The sequence below is a fragment of the Ictalurus punctatus genome, chromosome 23 (assembly GCF_001660625.3).
Source record: "Ictalurus punctatus breed USDA103 chromosome 23, Coco_2.0, whole genome shotgun sequence".
Classification (NCBI taxonomy): domain Eukaryota; kingdom Metazoa; phylum Chordata; class Actinopteri; order Siluriformes; family Ictaluridae; genus Ictalurus; species Ictalurus punctatus.
In genome coordinates, this window is record NC_030438.2 from 16,253,668 (window position 1) to 16,266,768 (window position 13,101).

The window sequence follows — 13,101 nt, forward strand, 5'->3', positions numbered from 1 at the left end:
TTTTTTAAATCTTTTTTATTGACCATATATTCCGGATCATAAGATGTGCACTTTAGCCCTAGAACGTGTTGCAACTTTTACAGCAAAGTCAATTCTACATATTCGAGTTTTTGCAGAAGCCTAACTCGACGTTTGATAGTTTGTTTACAGTAGGCGTGTTACTCCAGCACTTACAGATGTTGTGGTGAATTACCGTTTACTGTTAACACTAAAAATGATCCTAACTGTTAAACAGAATCTATTCATAAAACGTGGTGCAAGTCTTTAAGCGTTAAACGTCATTGTCCGGAAAATACGGTCCTGATTAAAGGAAAAAAAAAAATATTTCTTTTATTTTTAACATTTTTTTTTATATCATGTGTTCTGTAGTAAATTAGTGCTAAGTTTATTAATGTTTCATTACAAGGGTCTTTCCCAGAGAGTGGCTTATGTGTATCCCACTGGTGTGACCCTATTGCATACCAGTTCTCCTTCTTCCCTTAGAGCGCGACTCCGAGCTGCTTCGCGAGCGCGAGTCCGTGCTGAGGCTCCGCGAGAGGCGGTGGCTGGACGGAGCGTCCTTCGACGCAGAGCGCGGCTCCACCAGCCGGGACGGAGAACCGAACCTGGACAAGAAGAGCGTCCCTCTGCAGAGCCCCGTCTCTCTGGGAGAGGAGCTGCAGTGGTGGCCTGATAAGGTGGGGACATGAGCTGCTACACTTACCAGTATGATGAGGAAACCTGAAATAGATGGCATTTACGCCGTTTCAGATGTGAGGCTCGGCTTTAATTATGGTCTAGCAAGTTTGTTGGACGGACATACGATTTGATATGCGATTATCGTCGTATCTTAACATCATAAAGTGTATCAGGTGCCGGTGCTTTTAGAACGAGGAACTGAATTTATTTTAAAATATTTTTTGTTCAAAACGATAGAATTTATAGATGTATGCAGTTTAATTATAGAAACTCCTCCTTGAGTTTTATTTATTTATTTATTAATTTTTTAAAAATACATTTATCGGTTGTAAATGTTGAAAATTTTACTACGAGTCCATATGTTTTTCCTAATATGGTTTCACAACAGCTAAATATTGTGATGTGCATCATGTATGAGGATGTCGCCTTTGTTTTCTCGCTCACTCCTACCTCTGTCTGCCACTGCAGCGTTATATAACATTTACAGCATTATATAACGTGCACCACGTCAGGGTAATAATTAACGATGGGTTGTCTACATATTTATTTAGACATCCCTTATGAGGGAGTACTCCCTAATGTAATTTTTTTTCTTTCTTCTGCACATACAGGACAGTGTGAGGTTTGTAAGCATCGGGGCGATGTTCTCCGAGCTTGTGGCCGTCAGCTCCAAAGGGGAACTTTACCAGTGGAAGTGGAACGAACCAGAACCTTACAGAAACTCTCAAGTAAGAGCCCCACACCAGAGATTTCACTCGTAAAGTATTCCTCTGTAGCTAACAGTAAGGAAGACTGTTATAGTGTATTAAGATTATTTTTTTCCTAACAGAAAGATTGCTAATTTTTTTGCTACTTGGCAAGCTCTAATAAGGCCAGTAGTAAGCTAAACAACTGATGTGGTGTTAAAAACAACCAAAGGCCATCTGGCAGACAAAAACCATGATGAAATTCACTGAACTAGAACATAGTTTTTTTTTTGTTCTTTGTTTTTTTAGAAGCATCTGATATATATTTCATTTATTTTCTCCACTGACGCACAAAAAAAGCACAAGTGCCCAAGAATCTACAAAAGATGTCTATTTTTTATTTATTTATTTTTTTTAAACGAACCTAACCAGCAAATCATTTCATCATATCAATTTCATAAGCTGAAATCAGATAATGCATGTCAAACTGTTCGTTTCGCTGTTTTCATTTTGCTATCGTGGAATGAAAGTCTTAACAAACACGACATGCACAGACCAGACATCCCCTACCCCACCCCCACGTTTTAAAGTCTCCTCCCCCTTTTATTCTGCTGTGTTGCTGTAAATGTCCATCATGTCATGTTGAAGTTTCTAGTATTACATTTCATTATAGTTATATATAGAATTTGTAATTGAGGTGATGTTGAGTGTTTACAGCCAGTGAGGTCTGGTGTATCTTTTAGATACTGACACACCGCTCTTTTCCAGAATCCTTCCATCCATCACCCTCGCGTGTCCTTCCTCGGCCTGAACAACGAGAAGATCACGCTCTTGTCTGCTAACAGTATTCGGGCGACGGTGGCTACAGAGTCCAACAAGGTCCGAGATTTTACACAGAGCGATGGAAAGAATTAAAATGTTGCATAATGCAGGTGGTTCTCTTTGTTTTTTTAACATATGAAAACGCGTGTACTTTGCTGTCTTGTGCGCGTGTAGGTGGCGACGTGGGTGGATGACACTCTAAGTTCAGTAGCGTGTAAGCTGGAACACGGGGCTCAGACGTTCCCAGAGCTGCAGGGTGAACGCATCGTGTCTCTGCACTGCTGCTGTCTGTACACCTGCGCTCAGCTCGAGACCAGCCTTTACTGGTGGTACGTCACTCACTCCACTCACTTCCTTCTCTCCCTTATGTTCTCTTTTTTTCGTTCATTCTTTTTTCCCCCCTCTGTATTACCTGCTTTCATTTTGTTCATTTTCTTTTAGTATTTTTTTTTTGAACATTTGTATCTTGTTTGTTCTTTTCTTTCTCTTTCTTTCTAACTTATTTTTCCCCCATCTTCCTTCTTTCCTTCCATTTCATTTTCCCCCTTTCTCTTCCTGTCTTTCTTTTTCTTACTCTTTCATCTGTTATTTAATTTTTCTTTTAAAATTTTTCCTCTTTTTATTTCTTTCTTTGTTTCTTTGACTTTTTTCCCTTTTCTTACTTCCTTCTTGCCCCCCCCCCCCCCCCCCCCCCGAATTAATGCTCCCCCAAATGCATACAGTTTAATAATGGCACATTAATAGTCATTGCTACATCTTCCTTTCCCTTTCTTTCCTTCCTTTTTGTTAGTCAGTGTTTGGCAATGTAGACACTTGGGGATCTGAGCTGGAGCTCTGTGTAACTGCTGTCTCTTTCCCACAGGGGTGTTGTGCCTTTCAGTCAACGCAAAAAGATGCTCGAGAAGGCCAGGGCTAAGAACAAGAAGCCCAAATCCAGTGCCGGAATTGCCTCCATTCCCAACATTACAGTGGGCACTCAGGTATGAGAGAGAAACTCTATATAATAATATATATAATTATTTAGAGATTTAAAGCAGTAGCATTACACACTCTAATCAGCTCATGGAGTTTTAGCAAATTATGTTATTAGGTTTGAAAACAAAATTGTAAAACCGAATAGATGTAGATGATTTGTGTGTGTGTTTTTTTTATTTTTATTTTTATATATAATCATCTCTGCATATTAATGGGTGATGTTTTTCCCCTGTAGGTGTGTTTGAGGAACAATCCCCTTTATCACGCAGGCGCTGTGGCCTTCTCAGTGAACGCTGGTGTCCCCAAGGTAGGCGTCCTTCTCGAGTCCGTGTGGAACATGAATGACAGCTGCCGCTTCCAGCTTCGTTCTCCTGAAAGCCTGAAGAACATGGAGAAGAGCGCCAAGGCCCAGGAGACCAAGTACGACCCTTCACAATGAAAATCACAACGTGATGCACCATTCGCAATAAAAGTCAATTTTACGAACGTATTCAATACCATCGTGTTAATTTATTAATCTAAACGTGAAGAAAAATAAAAGCCTTCTGAAGAATCAGTACTGGGTATCAGTAGAGGTCGGTTAAACTGAGATTTAACCATACTACTTTTCCGTTTGGGCTTTCTGATGGTTCTGCTTCGTCAACAGGGCTGAGATCAAACCCGAAATGGTTAAAACAGAGATGGGTCCTCCTCCGTCTCCGGCCTCCACGTGCAGTGACACCTCCTCCATCGCCAGCAGCGCCTCTCTGCCTTATAGTACGTACTTCTACACTCCGATCATGTGTTTAGTATTTTCTACAAGTGCTAACATTGGTGTACAGCCAGTTCAAACTAGCCAAGGTCTTACAAGTTGAGAATTCGGGAAGCCTTGCCCCCTTTGTAAGATAAGATGAGATGGATAACACTTTTTTTTTTTTTTTGATCCGAAGGGGAAATTTGACATGTTGGCATGAAGCTGTCCCGTTCAGACATAGACAACAAAACATTTCTTTCTGTCTGCTAAGATTTTCTTTGCAGCAATGTTGACACTTCTGGATATCCCCCCAAAAAACCTGTTTATCGATACATGCGTACTGTCAGCACACAAACGCTACACATCAACATAACATAATACAGGAATATCGACTTTTATTATCATCTAGTGCTTTTGGCAGATTCCCGAACGTGTGTCTTGGCCTGCCAATACCGACCCTGACATTCTATCAATTGCCGTTAATTTCTCCATAATTAAATCTCTCCTTTCTGTATTTGATTTTATTTCATCTTTCTAATAAAGCACTTAACGGCAGGGCTGAGAATAGTGCTTGGGTTCTGTTTTAATAATTTCCTTGTATTTTTCAAGGTAAGTACAAAGATTCTTTGGTTCAATGTGTGTTGATTTTATTTAAGAATCAGTCTTGAAAGAGCCAATCTTGTGTCTTTGGCCTGGATGTGAATGTGAAAAGCATAGGGACTAAGGAGGAGTGGTACTGAGCAAATGATGTCACAATACATAATACAATATTTATTGGGAGATTTATGATGAGGTACAAAGCAGTGCTGACCTATTTTAGTGTTACAGAAGACCCCCCCCCCCCCCCCACCCACCCAAATATACTTGATAAACCAATAAAAGCTAAAGGAGAAACTCTGTAGGAAAGAGGTTTGCTTGAGGCTATTATTAAGATCCTAGAGATTTGCGATTTTTTTATTTCCTCTCCCCCCTCACGTGTCCCTTGCTGTGCTGCAGAGCGGAGGCGCTCCACACCGGCGCCTAAAGAGGAGGAGAAGGTCAACGAAGAGCAGTGGCCTCTGCGCGAGGTCGTGTTTGTGGAGGATGTTAAAAATGTCCCAGTAGGGAAGGTAGGTGGTCCTGCAGGAACGAGGGCATGGAGGATACGAATAAGCACGGACAGGTCTTACATCAGACAAAAGTTGTGAATATTTCTAAATTATCTTGTATAAAATGCAGTGATATTTACAGGACCTCCTATTTTTTTTTTTTTTTTTTTTTTTTTAAAATAAATATTCAGAAAACAATTTACATCGTATGTTATAAGCATTAATGGCAAAATAGGACTGTATTACACTTTGGATTAAAATAAATGAATAATATAATTAATTTATACTTTATCATTTATAATTACTATAAAGGAGAGTTTTTTTTTTTTATTATTCAAATGCTGACGTGCATTATCAGCCTGACTGATCTTGTAACTATCCTATAAATAAATGTCTAGTGCATTACTGAATTAATATTTACTATAGTAAATAAAATACAGTTTTACATATTTGTACATGTAGATCATGGAGTATTGTAATTTATTTCTTGAAATGTTTTTGCTGTTTTTGTTTCTTGTGTTTTCTCTCATGTTGACGCCACGTTTGCAACGAATCTCTCTTTTGAACTCAAGGTGCTAAAAGTCGATGGTGCATATGTTGCTGTGAAATTTCCAGGGACGTCGAGCAGCGTGAGCAGCCAGAGTGCAGCTCCCACTGACTCTGACCCGTCCTCACTCCTGCAGGACTGCAGGCTGCTCCGAATCGATGAGCTACAGGTACGTGCACATACGCACACAGACGGAGTAAACGTGTGCTTGATCGTAACACGTGTACACACTAAGCGTCGTCGTCTTTATTTATTTATGTATTTATTATTATTATTATTTTTTTTTATTCTTCAACAGGTTGTTAAAACGGGTGGAACTCCTAAAGTTCCAGACTGTTTTCAGCGCACACCTAAAAAACTTTGTATTCCAGAAAAGGCTGAAATTTTAGCTGTGAATGTTGACTCCAAAGGCAAGTAACTTTTACGTAATGATTGTTTCAGCAGATCTGTTTAGCTTAGATTGCTAAATGCAACAATGGAAAAGTTGGTTCTAGCTCTGCCAGGTTGAACAAATTAGTAACCCGGCCTTCCTGAGACGAGCATATTTCTGTGTGTGGGCTATTAGCATTTTTATTCGTCGTTGCCTGGTGGACAAGCAGGTTCAACTTGATCTTCTAGCTACTTCATTTAGCTAATTTGCTGCGTTCCTGTAATAAACAGCTCAATGTTTTCCAGGCATTTGAAGCAATAAAATGTGCAAACACAACCTTAAAGATCTTGTGTTTCTTACATTTGTGGACTATTCTCAAAAATGATTTAAAAGGGTTTAAAAATGTATTATGACATAAGTATGATCAGACCTAACCCATAAATGAGGAATTATGGTAATATCTATGATTTACGAATTTATTTATTGTGCATGCTTTTTTAAAAATTGTCTGAATTCCTGTCTTTATTTGATCTGAGAAGCAGCTGCTGATCTGTGTGTATCTCTCCAATGCAGGAGTCCACGCTGTTCTCAAAACAGGAAGTTGGGTTCGGTACTGTATATTTGACTTGGCCACTGGCAAAGCCGAGCAAGAGAATCATTTCCCTACGAGTAACCTGGCCTTTCTGGGCCAGAGCGAGCGTAACGTGGCCATCTTCACCGCTGGCCAGGTAAAGAGCTTTATTAATGCTATTATTAAACATTTCTATGCCACAGTCTTATGCAAATGATTAGAAAATACGTACGCGTGTGTGTGTGTGTATGTATATGTGTGTGTGTGTATATGTATGTATGTATGTATGTATATATATATATATATATATATATATATATATATATATATATATATATATATATATATATATATATATATATATACATATATATATATATACATATATATATATATATAATGTGTGTGTATATATGTGTATATATATATATATATATATATATATATATATATATATATATATATATATATATATATATATATATATATATAAATAAATAAATATAAATCTTTTTAAACTTTTCTCTATTCATTTCATATCATAAGCTTTTGACCGTGAAAATGTCACTGATCATGAATCTGTGAAGCATTGACTAAAACTCTTGTGGCTGTAAGTGAAATAAGACGGTCAATACAAATTTAGCACACTTCATTGGTTTCTTCTTAGCTGGCTTATTCGAGCCCATGCACGATCAAGACGATTACTATTCCTTTTTTTTCCCCCTCTCCTTTTCCTTCTGACTTTCAACCTGTGGTGCTTACAGGAGAGCCCCATCATTCTGCGGGATGGCAACGGCACCATTTACCCAATGGCCAAAGACTGCATGGGTGGCATCCGAGACCCTGATTGGCTGGATCTGCCCCCTATCGCTAGTTTGGGAATCGGCGTTCACTCCCTTGCCAACCTGCCCAACAACTCCACAATCAAAAAGAAAGCTGCAGTCATCATTATGGCAGTAGAGGTACTTCTGTTCTTCTGCTCAGGGTTATTTGAGTACTATTTCTAAATTTAGTGAACTTAGGAGCTAGATTTTATACATGTATGCATGCATTCAACATTCCTGTTAGCATAGTATCGTTTCCTGAGCGGATGCCTTTGCTAATCCTGCTGGTCCACTTTAAGACCTTCTTTGTAGTACTTTAATAAAACGTGCACCTGAATATTTGCTGTGTGTTTCAGAAGCAGACGTTGATGCAGCACGTGTTGCGCTGCGATTTCGAAGCTTGTCGGCAGTACCTGGTGGGTTTAGAGCAGGCCGTGCTCCTGGAGCAGAACCCTCACGCTCTCGGCGCTCTGCTCGGCCATCGGTGTGACGGAAACAGGAACCTTCTGCACGCCTGTGTCTCCGTCTGCTTCCCCATCAGCAACAAGGAGACCAAGGAGGAGGAAGGTCAGAGTAAGGAATTAATACGGAAGGGAGGGATAATAAAATATTTGTAAAAATGTATGAATGAATTTTATTTTTGAAGCTCGGTGCTGTGCCGCAGAAGCCGAGCGCTCGGAAAGAAACACGTTCGCCGAGAGGCTGTCTGCAGTTGAAGCCATCGCTAATGCCATTTCAGTGGTGTCTAGCAACAGTTCGGGAAACCGGACCGGATCGTCTAGCAGTCGCGGGTAAGTGGGGGGACGACAAGGAGACCATGCTTCATTTAAAAGTCTATTTTTAAAAATATTTTATTTTAATTAATTTATCCAGTCAAGGAGGCTTACTCTAGCTATTCTTTCATAAGCTGGACTGATAATTGTATTATATTTTTTTTTTTAAGGGCTTAGCAACTGCCTAAACATGGAGTAAAACATATCCATGGTACACATGGATAAACAGATGAACGCACACTTTATATTATTTATTTATTTACGTATTTTTTTATTTATTATATATAAATAGTCTCCGCCTACGAGAGATGATGAGGCGCTCGCTCCGAGCCGCCTCCATGGGCCGCCACGAGTCAGGCCCATCCTCCAGTGACCACCAGGACCCGGTGTCCCCACCCATCGCCCCGCCTAGCTGGGTCCCGGACCCCCCACCCATGGACCCTGGTACGTGTGTGTCTGTGGGTTCAAACTTTCACAGTATCATGTTTGATATTATTTAATATAATACCAGTATTTTTCAACTGCACTGTGCATACACTAAACATACATACATAGAATTAAAAAATCAAAACTGCATACCTCTGTTTATCCCTAACCTCCTACCAATCCGTCTCCTCTGCTAGACGGTGACATCGATTTCATCTTGGCCCCCGCAGTCGGCTCGCTCACGACCGCGTCCACCGGCCCCAGTCAAGGTCCGAGCACATCCACCATTCCAGGTGAGACAGACTTCTTAAAACAACCAAAAACCTAATCGAGTAAAAGGTCTAACCCTCTGTTCTCATGGCCCCAAATTGCTCAGTTTTGATTTCTAGTGCAGTGAGATTTTATTTCCTAGTGCCATGATTTCTTTTATTGCTGTTGGACAACACTCGCAAGCAAAGAGAGAGCAGGAGAAGCGCACTTACTTATTTATCTCCTCATCGTAGGCCCGTCATCTGAAGCGTCCGTGGTGGAGAGCAAAGACCGCAAGGCCAACGCTCACCTGATCCTCAAGCTGATGTGTGACAGCGTCGTCCTGAGACCTCATCTACGAGAACTGCTCTCTGCAAAGTATGCACTTGTTTTTGTTAAGCCAATCGGTGACGATGGATTTTTTTTTTTAAAGTTTAAGCTAAATTTCCACAATGGCCCAAAAGTAAAGAACCCCTGGGTACTTCACAGCAAGGCACAGTCTTGCATTTTTAAAAAGCATGTCAATCAATAATCAGTTCAGAACAGTCTCGAGAAGCCGTGTTATAAGTGGCCGTGCACCTGATCACCTTTTGTCAGATATGTATGCGTGTGCGGCTGACCGAGGCGCGTGTATGCGTGTGGTGTTACACAGGGACGCACGAGGCATGACTCCGTTTATGCTGGCCGTCAGCGGGAGGGCGTACCCTGCAGCCATCACTGTCCTGGAGGCAGCCCAAAAAATAGCCAAGGGTGAGTTTGCTTAAGTATAGGATGTCATTGTTTTTCTGTCTTTCAACTTGGGATTTTTTAGACATAATGCCGTTTTGATTGGCGCGAATCTCTACGCTGGAATAAGATTTGATTTGGCTCTTCACCTTCAGATCCTTTTTTAAAAAATTTTAAAAAAAAATAAATTTACTTGAAAAGCACGCTTCTGTGTTCATGGCTCCTGTTTTGTGACCTACAGGAGAGTCCAGTATCGGGGACAAGGACGACGTGAACTCCATGTTTATGGAAATGATCTGTCCTGCAGGGACGAACCCCGACGACTCGCCGCTCTACGTGCTCTGCTGTAACGACACCTGCAGCTTCACCTGGACAGGAGCTGAGCACATCAACCAGGTGAACGCAACCCGTTTAACTTTACACAGATGAGAAATCAATGAAGTATATATTCAAAAAAAGATCTTGTTAACGAGTATACAGAAATGATTTGAAAATGTGCACATGAACACTCCCAGCCATGTGCAGGACCTCAATGGGTAGAGTTTTACACTCTGTTTCTGTCTGTCTGTCTGTCTGTCTGTCTGTCTGTCTGTCTGTGCTTGCGTACGTGTGTGTGTGCGCGTGTGTGTGTGCAGGACATCTTTGAGTGCAGGACATGTGGTTTGCTGGAGTCTCTGTGCTGCTGCACCGAGTGTGCCAGGGTTTGCCACAAAGGCCACGACTGCAAGTGAGTAGACGTTCTTATTCATCCGAGGCAAAGCTGGTTCATACGGAGCTGAGTAGAACATGCTTTTGTTGGCTTCGGGTCTGAATTCATCACCTCAGAGTTTAAAGCGCCTAACCGAATCGATCAAGGTGCTACAAGATGAATCATAACTTTATAGCTGTTCCTTTTCTTGAAAAGTGTGTAGTGTGGTAATGAAGTATTGATTCCATAAAGCACTGATATTAGCTTTGAAAATGAGAACATTGATGCATGCTTGTCTCTCTCTCTCTCTCTCTCTCTCTCTATATATATATATATATATATATATATATATATATATATATATATATATATATATATATATATATATATATATATATATATATATATAAATAAAATATAAATAAAAAATGTGTGTGTTTGTTTGCGCGTGCCCAGGCTCAAGAGAACGTCTCCCACTGCATACTGTGACTGCTGGGAGAAGTGCAAGTGCAAAACCCTGATTGCCGGACAGAAAGCGGCACGCCTTGATCTACTCTATAGGCTGCTGACCACCACCAACCTAGTGACGAGTCCCAACAGCAGGTGTGTTCACGTGCCCACGAAACGCAAACGAACAATCACGTTGCATTTAAACGAGCAGTTCATCTTTTAACCCTGCTATCATGTTATGGCTCAATTTCCATTTCCACATTTGAGATGTCTGAAATACTGGTTAATCTCTTTCTCTTAGAGATTTTTTGACTTTCCTCATTTAGAGTCATGAACTTTGTATGCTCATATTTCTTCTAATGGCTTGTCTTACTGTTTTAACCTGTTCTTTGCTGTTTTTGTGTGTATTTAAACTCGGTCATTTTGACCCATAACATAATGGATGCAACTTTAAAAAAATTTTTTTTGTTTTCTCAACATAATAGGAGGGTTAACATGCAACGATGAGAGAGAGTGTTTATTAATAAATAAGCTGGTCACTTTATTCAAAATGAACTTGCTTTAGCGGCAGTCGAGTCTCCCTGTTACGGGTCGGAAAACGCTCATCGTACAGCTCTGTTGAAATCTGATTGGTCTGAGGTTGACGTTTTCCGAAACGGTCTTCAGGGTGGTACGGTTTGTGGTTTCTCAGTAACATGATGTGCTGGGGTTTTTTTTTTTCCCCTCTTTCTCCAAGCTTCACTTCGAGAGAGGGGAAAATAAAGAGAGGCTGTTGAGGGAAAGAATGTTTATAGCTGTCATATGTAAGCGATTACGGGCGCTAACATGTTTCATAGACGTTCCATATTAAATGTGTGTAGATGTATAAAAGGGGGGATTTATCACTTGGACACATCACGGAAAAAAAACCCACGCTACTCTTGATGAGGATTCTAGATCAGTGAAGAATAATAACTGTTTATTTCAGTAATTCAGCTGGTGATGTTTGGCTGTTGAACAGCATGCTTATCTTCTCCTCCTCTGATTTGATGAGTGATCTTTGATATCTTGTCCCTCTCTCCTTTTCTTTCCCTTTCCTTCCTCTATCTCTCCGTCGCCGCAGGGGTGAGCACATCTTGCTGTTCCTGGTGCAGACCGTTGCACGGCAGAGTGTGGAGCACTGTCAGTACCGGCCGCCCCGGATCAGGGAGGACAGGAACCGCAAGGCTGTTAATGCAGAAGGTATAGAACAACTCTGACTCCTCAGAACAGCATTCGTGTTCACTACAACAGTGTCGGATCCTGTTTCTTTAATGCACCAGGTTCACAGGGAGTCTTCATGTGCTGCTGAGTTGAGTCAGAAAGGTTTACTTTAGAGAACCCCTTTGGTTTCCCTAATCCATCTTTTATAGGCTGTTATTACACTGATTAAAACTGATGACTGAAATTTAAATCGGAGTTCAAAGTGGCAGGATTAAAGTTAATCTATATTTAGATCAGGATTTAGTGACGAGAGATTAAAAGCAACGCTGCAACTGGTTTGTTAGCACAACTTTCATTTCATTTAATCCAGTCTCAGTGTTTCATGGTCCGTTTCTTTTTTTTCTTTTTTCTTTCTCTCTCTCTCTCTCTCTGTTGCTGTCTTTCTCTCTCTCTCGTTTTCTGTCTGTCTCTCTGTCGCTCTCGCTCACTCTGTCACTGTTTGTGTCAACCTCTCGCTCTGTCTCTCTCTCTCTCTCTCTCTCTGTCTGTTGCTCTGTCTCTGTCACGCTGCCTTTCTCTGTGTCTCTCTCTCGTGCTCTGTTGCGCTATGTCTCTGTCTGTCTCTCTGTCATTCTTTTTCTCTGTCTCTCTCTCTCACTCTGTCTCTCTCTGTCTTTGTCTGTCTCTCTGCCTTTCTCTGTTTCCCCCTCTCTTTCTCTGTTGCGCTCTGTCTCTTTCCGTCACTTGTTTTCTGTCTCTCTCTCCCTCTCTCTCTCTCTCTCTCTCTCTCTCTCTCTCTCTCTCTCTCTCTGTTGCTCTCCGTCTCTCTCTCACGCTGCCTATCTCTGTGTCTCTTTTGCTGTGTGTCTCCCGCTATCTTTCTGTCTCTCCCTCTCTCTTTGTTTCTCTCTCTTGCTTTCACGCTCTCTCTGTTGCTCTGTCTTTGTCTCTCTCTCTCTCTCTCTCTCTCTCTCTCTCTCTCTCTCTCTCTCTCTCTCTCTCTCTCTCTCTGTGTAGATTCAGATATGCCAGATCATGACCTAGAGCCGCCACGCTTTGCCCAGCTGGCTCTGGAGCGCGTGCTGCAGGACTGGAACGCTCTTAAGTGCATGATTATGTTTGGCTCGCAGGAGAACAAAGATCCGTAAGTGGCTCTTCTAGAACCTTTACTCCTTTCACGTTGTCATGCCCGTAAATGAGATGTTTAATTAGAGCTCCGTGTTCTTTCAGCTCGACTGTATAAACGCATTGCAAAAGGTGGCACATGAAATCTTAACATATTTGTGTACGTTTTAATTGACCGCTCTGATATT

At 41.1% G+C, this 13,101-nt stretch overlaps 1 protein-coding gene across 15 annotated transcripts in view; it reads left to right on the forward strand.

Moving 5' to 3' along the window:
• Positions 1 to 13,101, forward strand: part of ubr5 (ubiquitin protein ligase E3 component n-recognin 5) — a 44,550-nt gene that overhangs the window by 17,069 nt on the left and 14,380 nt on the right. For 7 of the 15 annotated variants that reach the window (XM_047150139.2, XM_047150144.2, XM_047150147.2 and 4 more), the window contains 23 exons: positions 466 to 677; positions 1,290 to 1,406; positions 2,133 to 2,243; positions 2,361 to 2,515; positions 3,049 to 3,166; positions 3,397 to 3,581; positions 3,808 to 3,917; positions 4,891 to 5,003; positions 5,555 to 5,698; positions 5,828 to 5,939; positions 6,473 to 6,627; positions 7,235 to 7,432; positions 7,651 to 7,861; positions 7,941 to 8,085; positions 8,360 to 8,511; positions 8,691 to 8,786; positions 8,997 to 9,120; positions 9,395 to 9,492; positions 9,710 to 9,864; positions 10,104 to 10,195; positions 10,613 to 10,759; positions 11,709 to 11,827; positions 12,806 to 12,932. In XM_047150139.2, coding sequence (XP_047006095.2) covers positions 466 to 677; positions 1,290 to 1,406; positions 2,133 to 2,243; positions 2,361 to 2,515; positions 3,049 to 3,166; positions 3,397 to 3,581; positions 3,808 to 3,917; positions 4,891 to 5,003; positions 5,555 to 5,698; positions 5,828 to 5,939; positions 6,473 to 6,627; positions 7,235 to 7,432; positions 7,651 to 7,861; positions 7,941 to 8,085; positions 8,360 to 8,511; positions 8,691 to 8,786; positions 8,997 to 9,120; positions 9,395 to 9,492; positions 9,710 to 9,864; positions 10,104 to 10,195; positions 10,613 to 10,759; positions 11,709 to 11,827; positions 12,806 to 12,932 — 3,196 coding nt within the window. Of the gene's footprint in view, positions 1 to 465; positions 678 to 1,289; positions 1,407 to 2,132; positions 2,244 to 2,360; positions 2,516 to 3,048; positions 3,167 to 3,396; positions 3,582 to 3,807; positions 3,918 to 4,890; positions 5,004 to 5,554; positions 5,699 to 5,827; positions 5,940 to 6,472; positions 6,628 to 7,234; positions 7,433 to 7,650; positions 7,868 to 7,940; positions 8,086 to 8,359; positions 8,512 to 8,690; positions 8,787 to 8,996; positions 9,121 to 9,394; positions 9,493 to 9,709; positions 9,865 to 10,103; positions 10,196 to 10,612; positions 10,760 to 11,708; positions 11,828 to 12,805; positions 12,933 to 13,101 lie in introns of all 15 variants that reach the window. The other 8 variants (XM_047150142.2, XM_053674929.1, XM_047150150.2 and 5 more) reach the window with 4 other exon arrangements.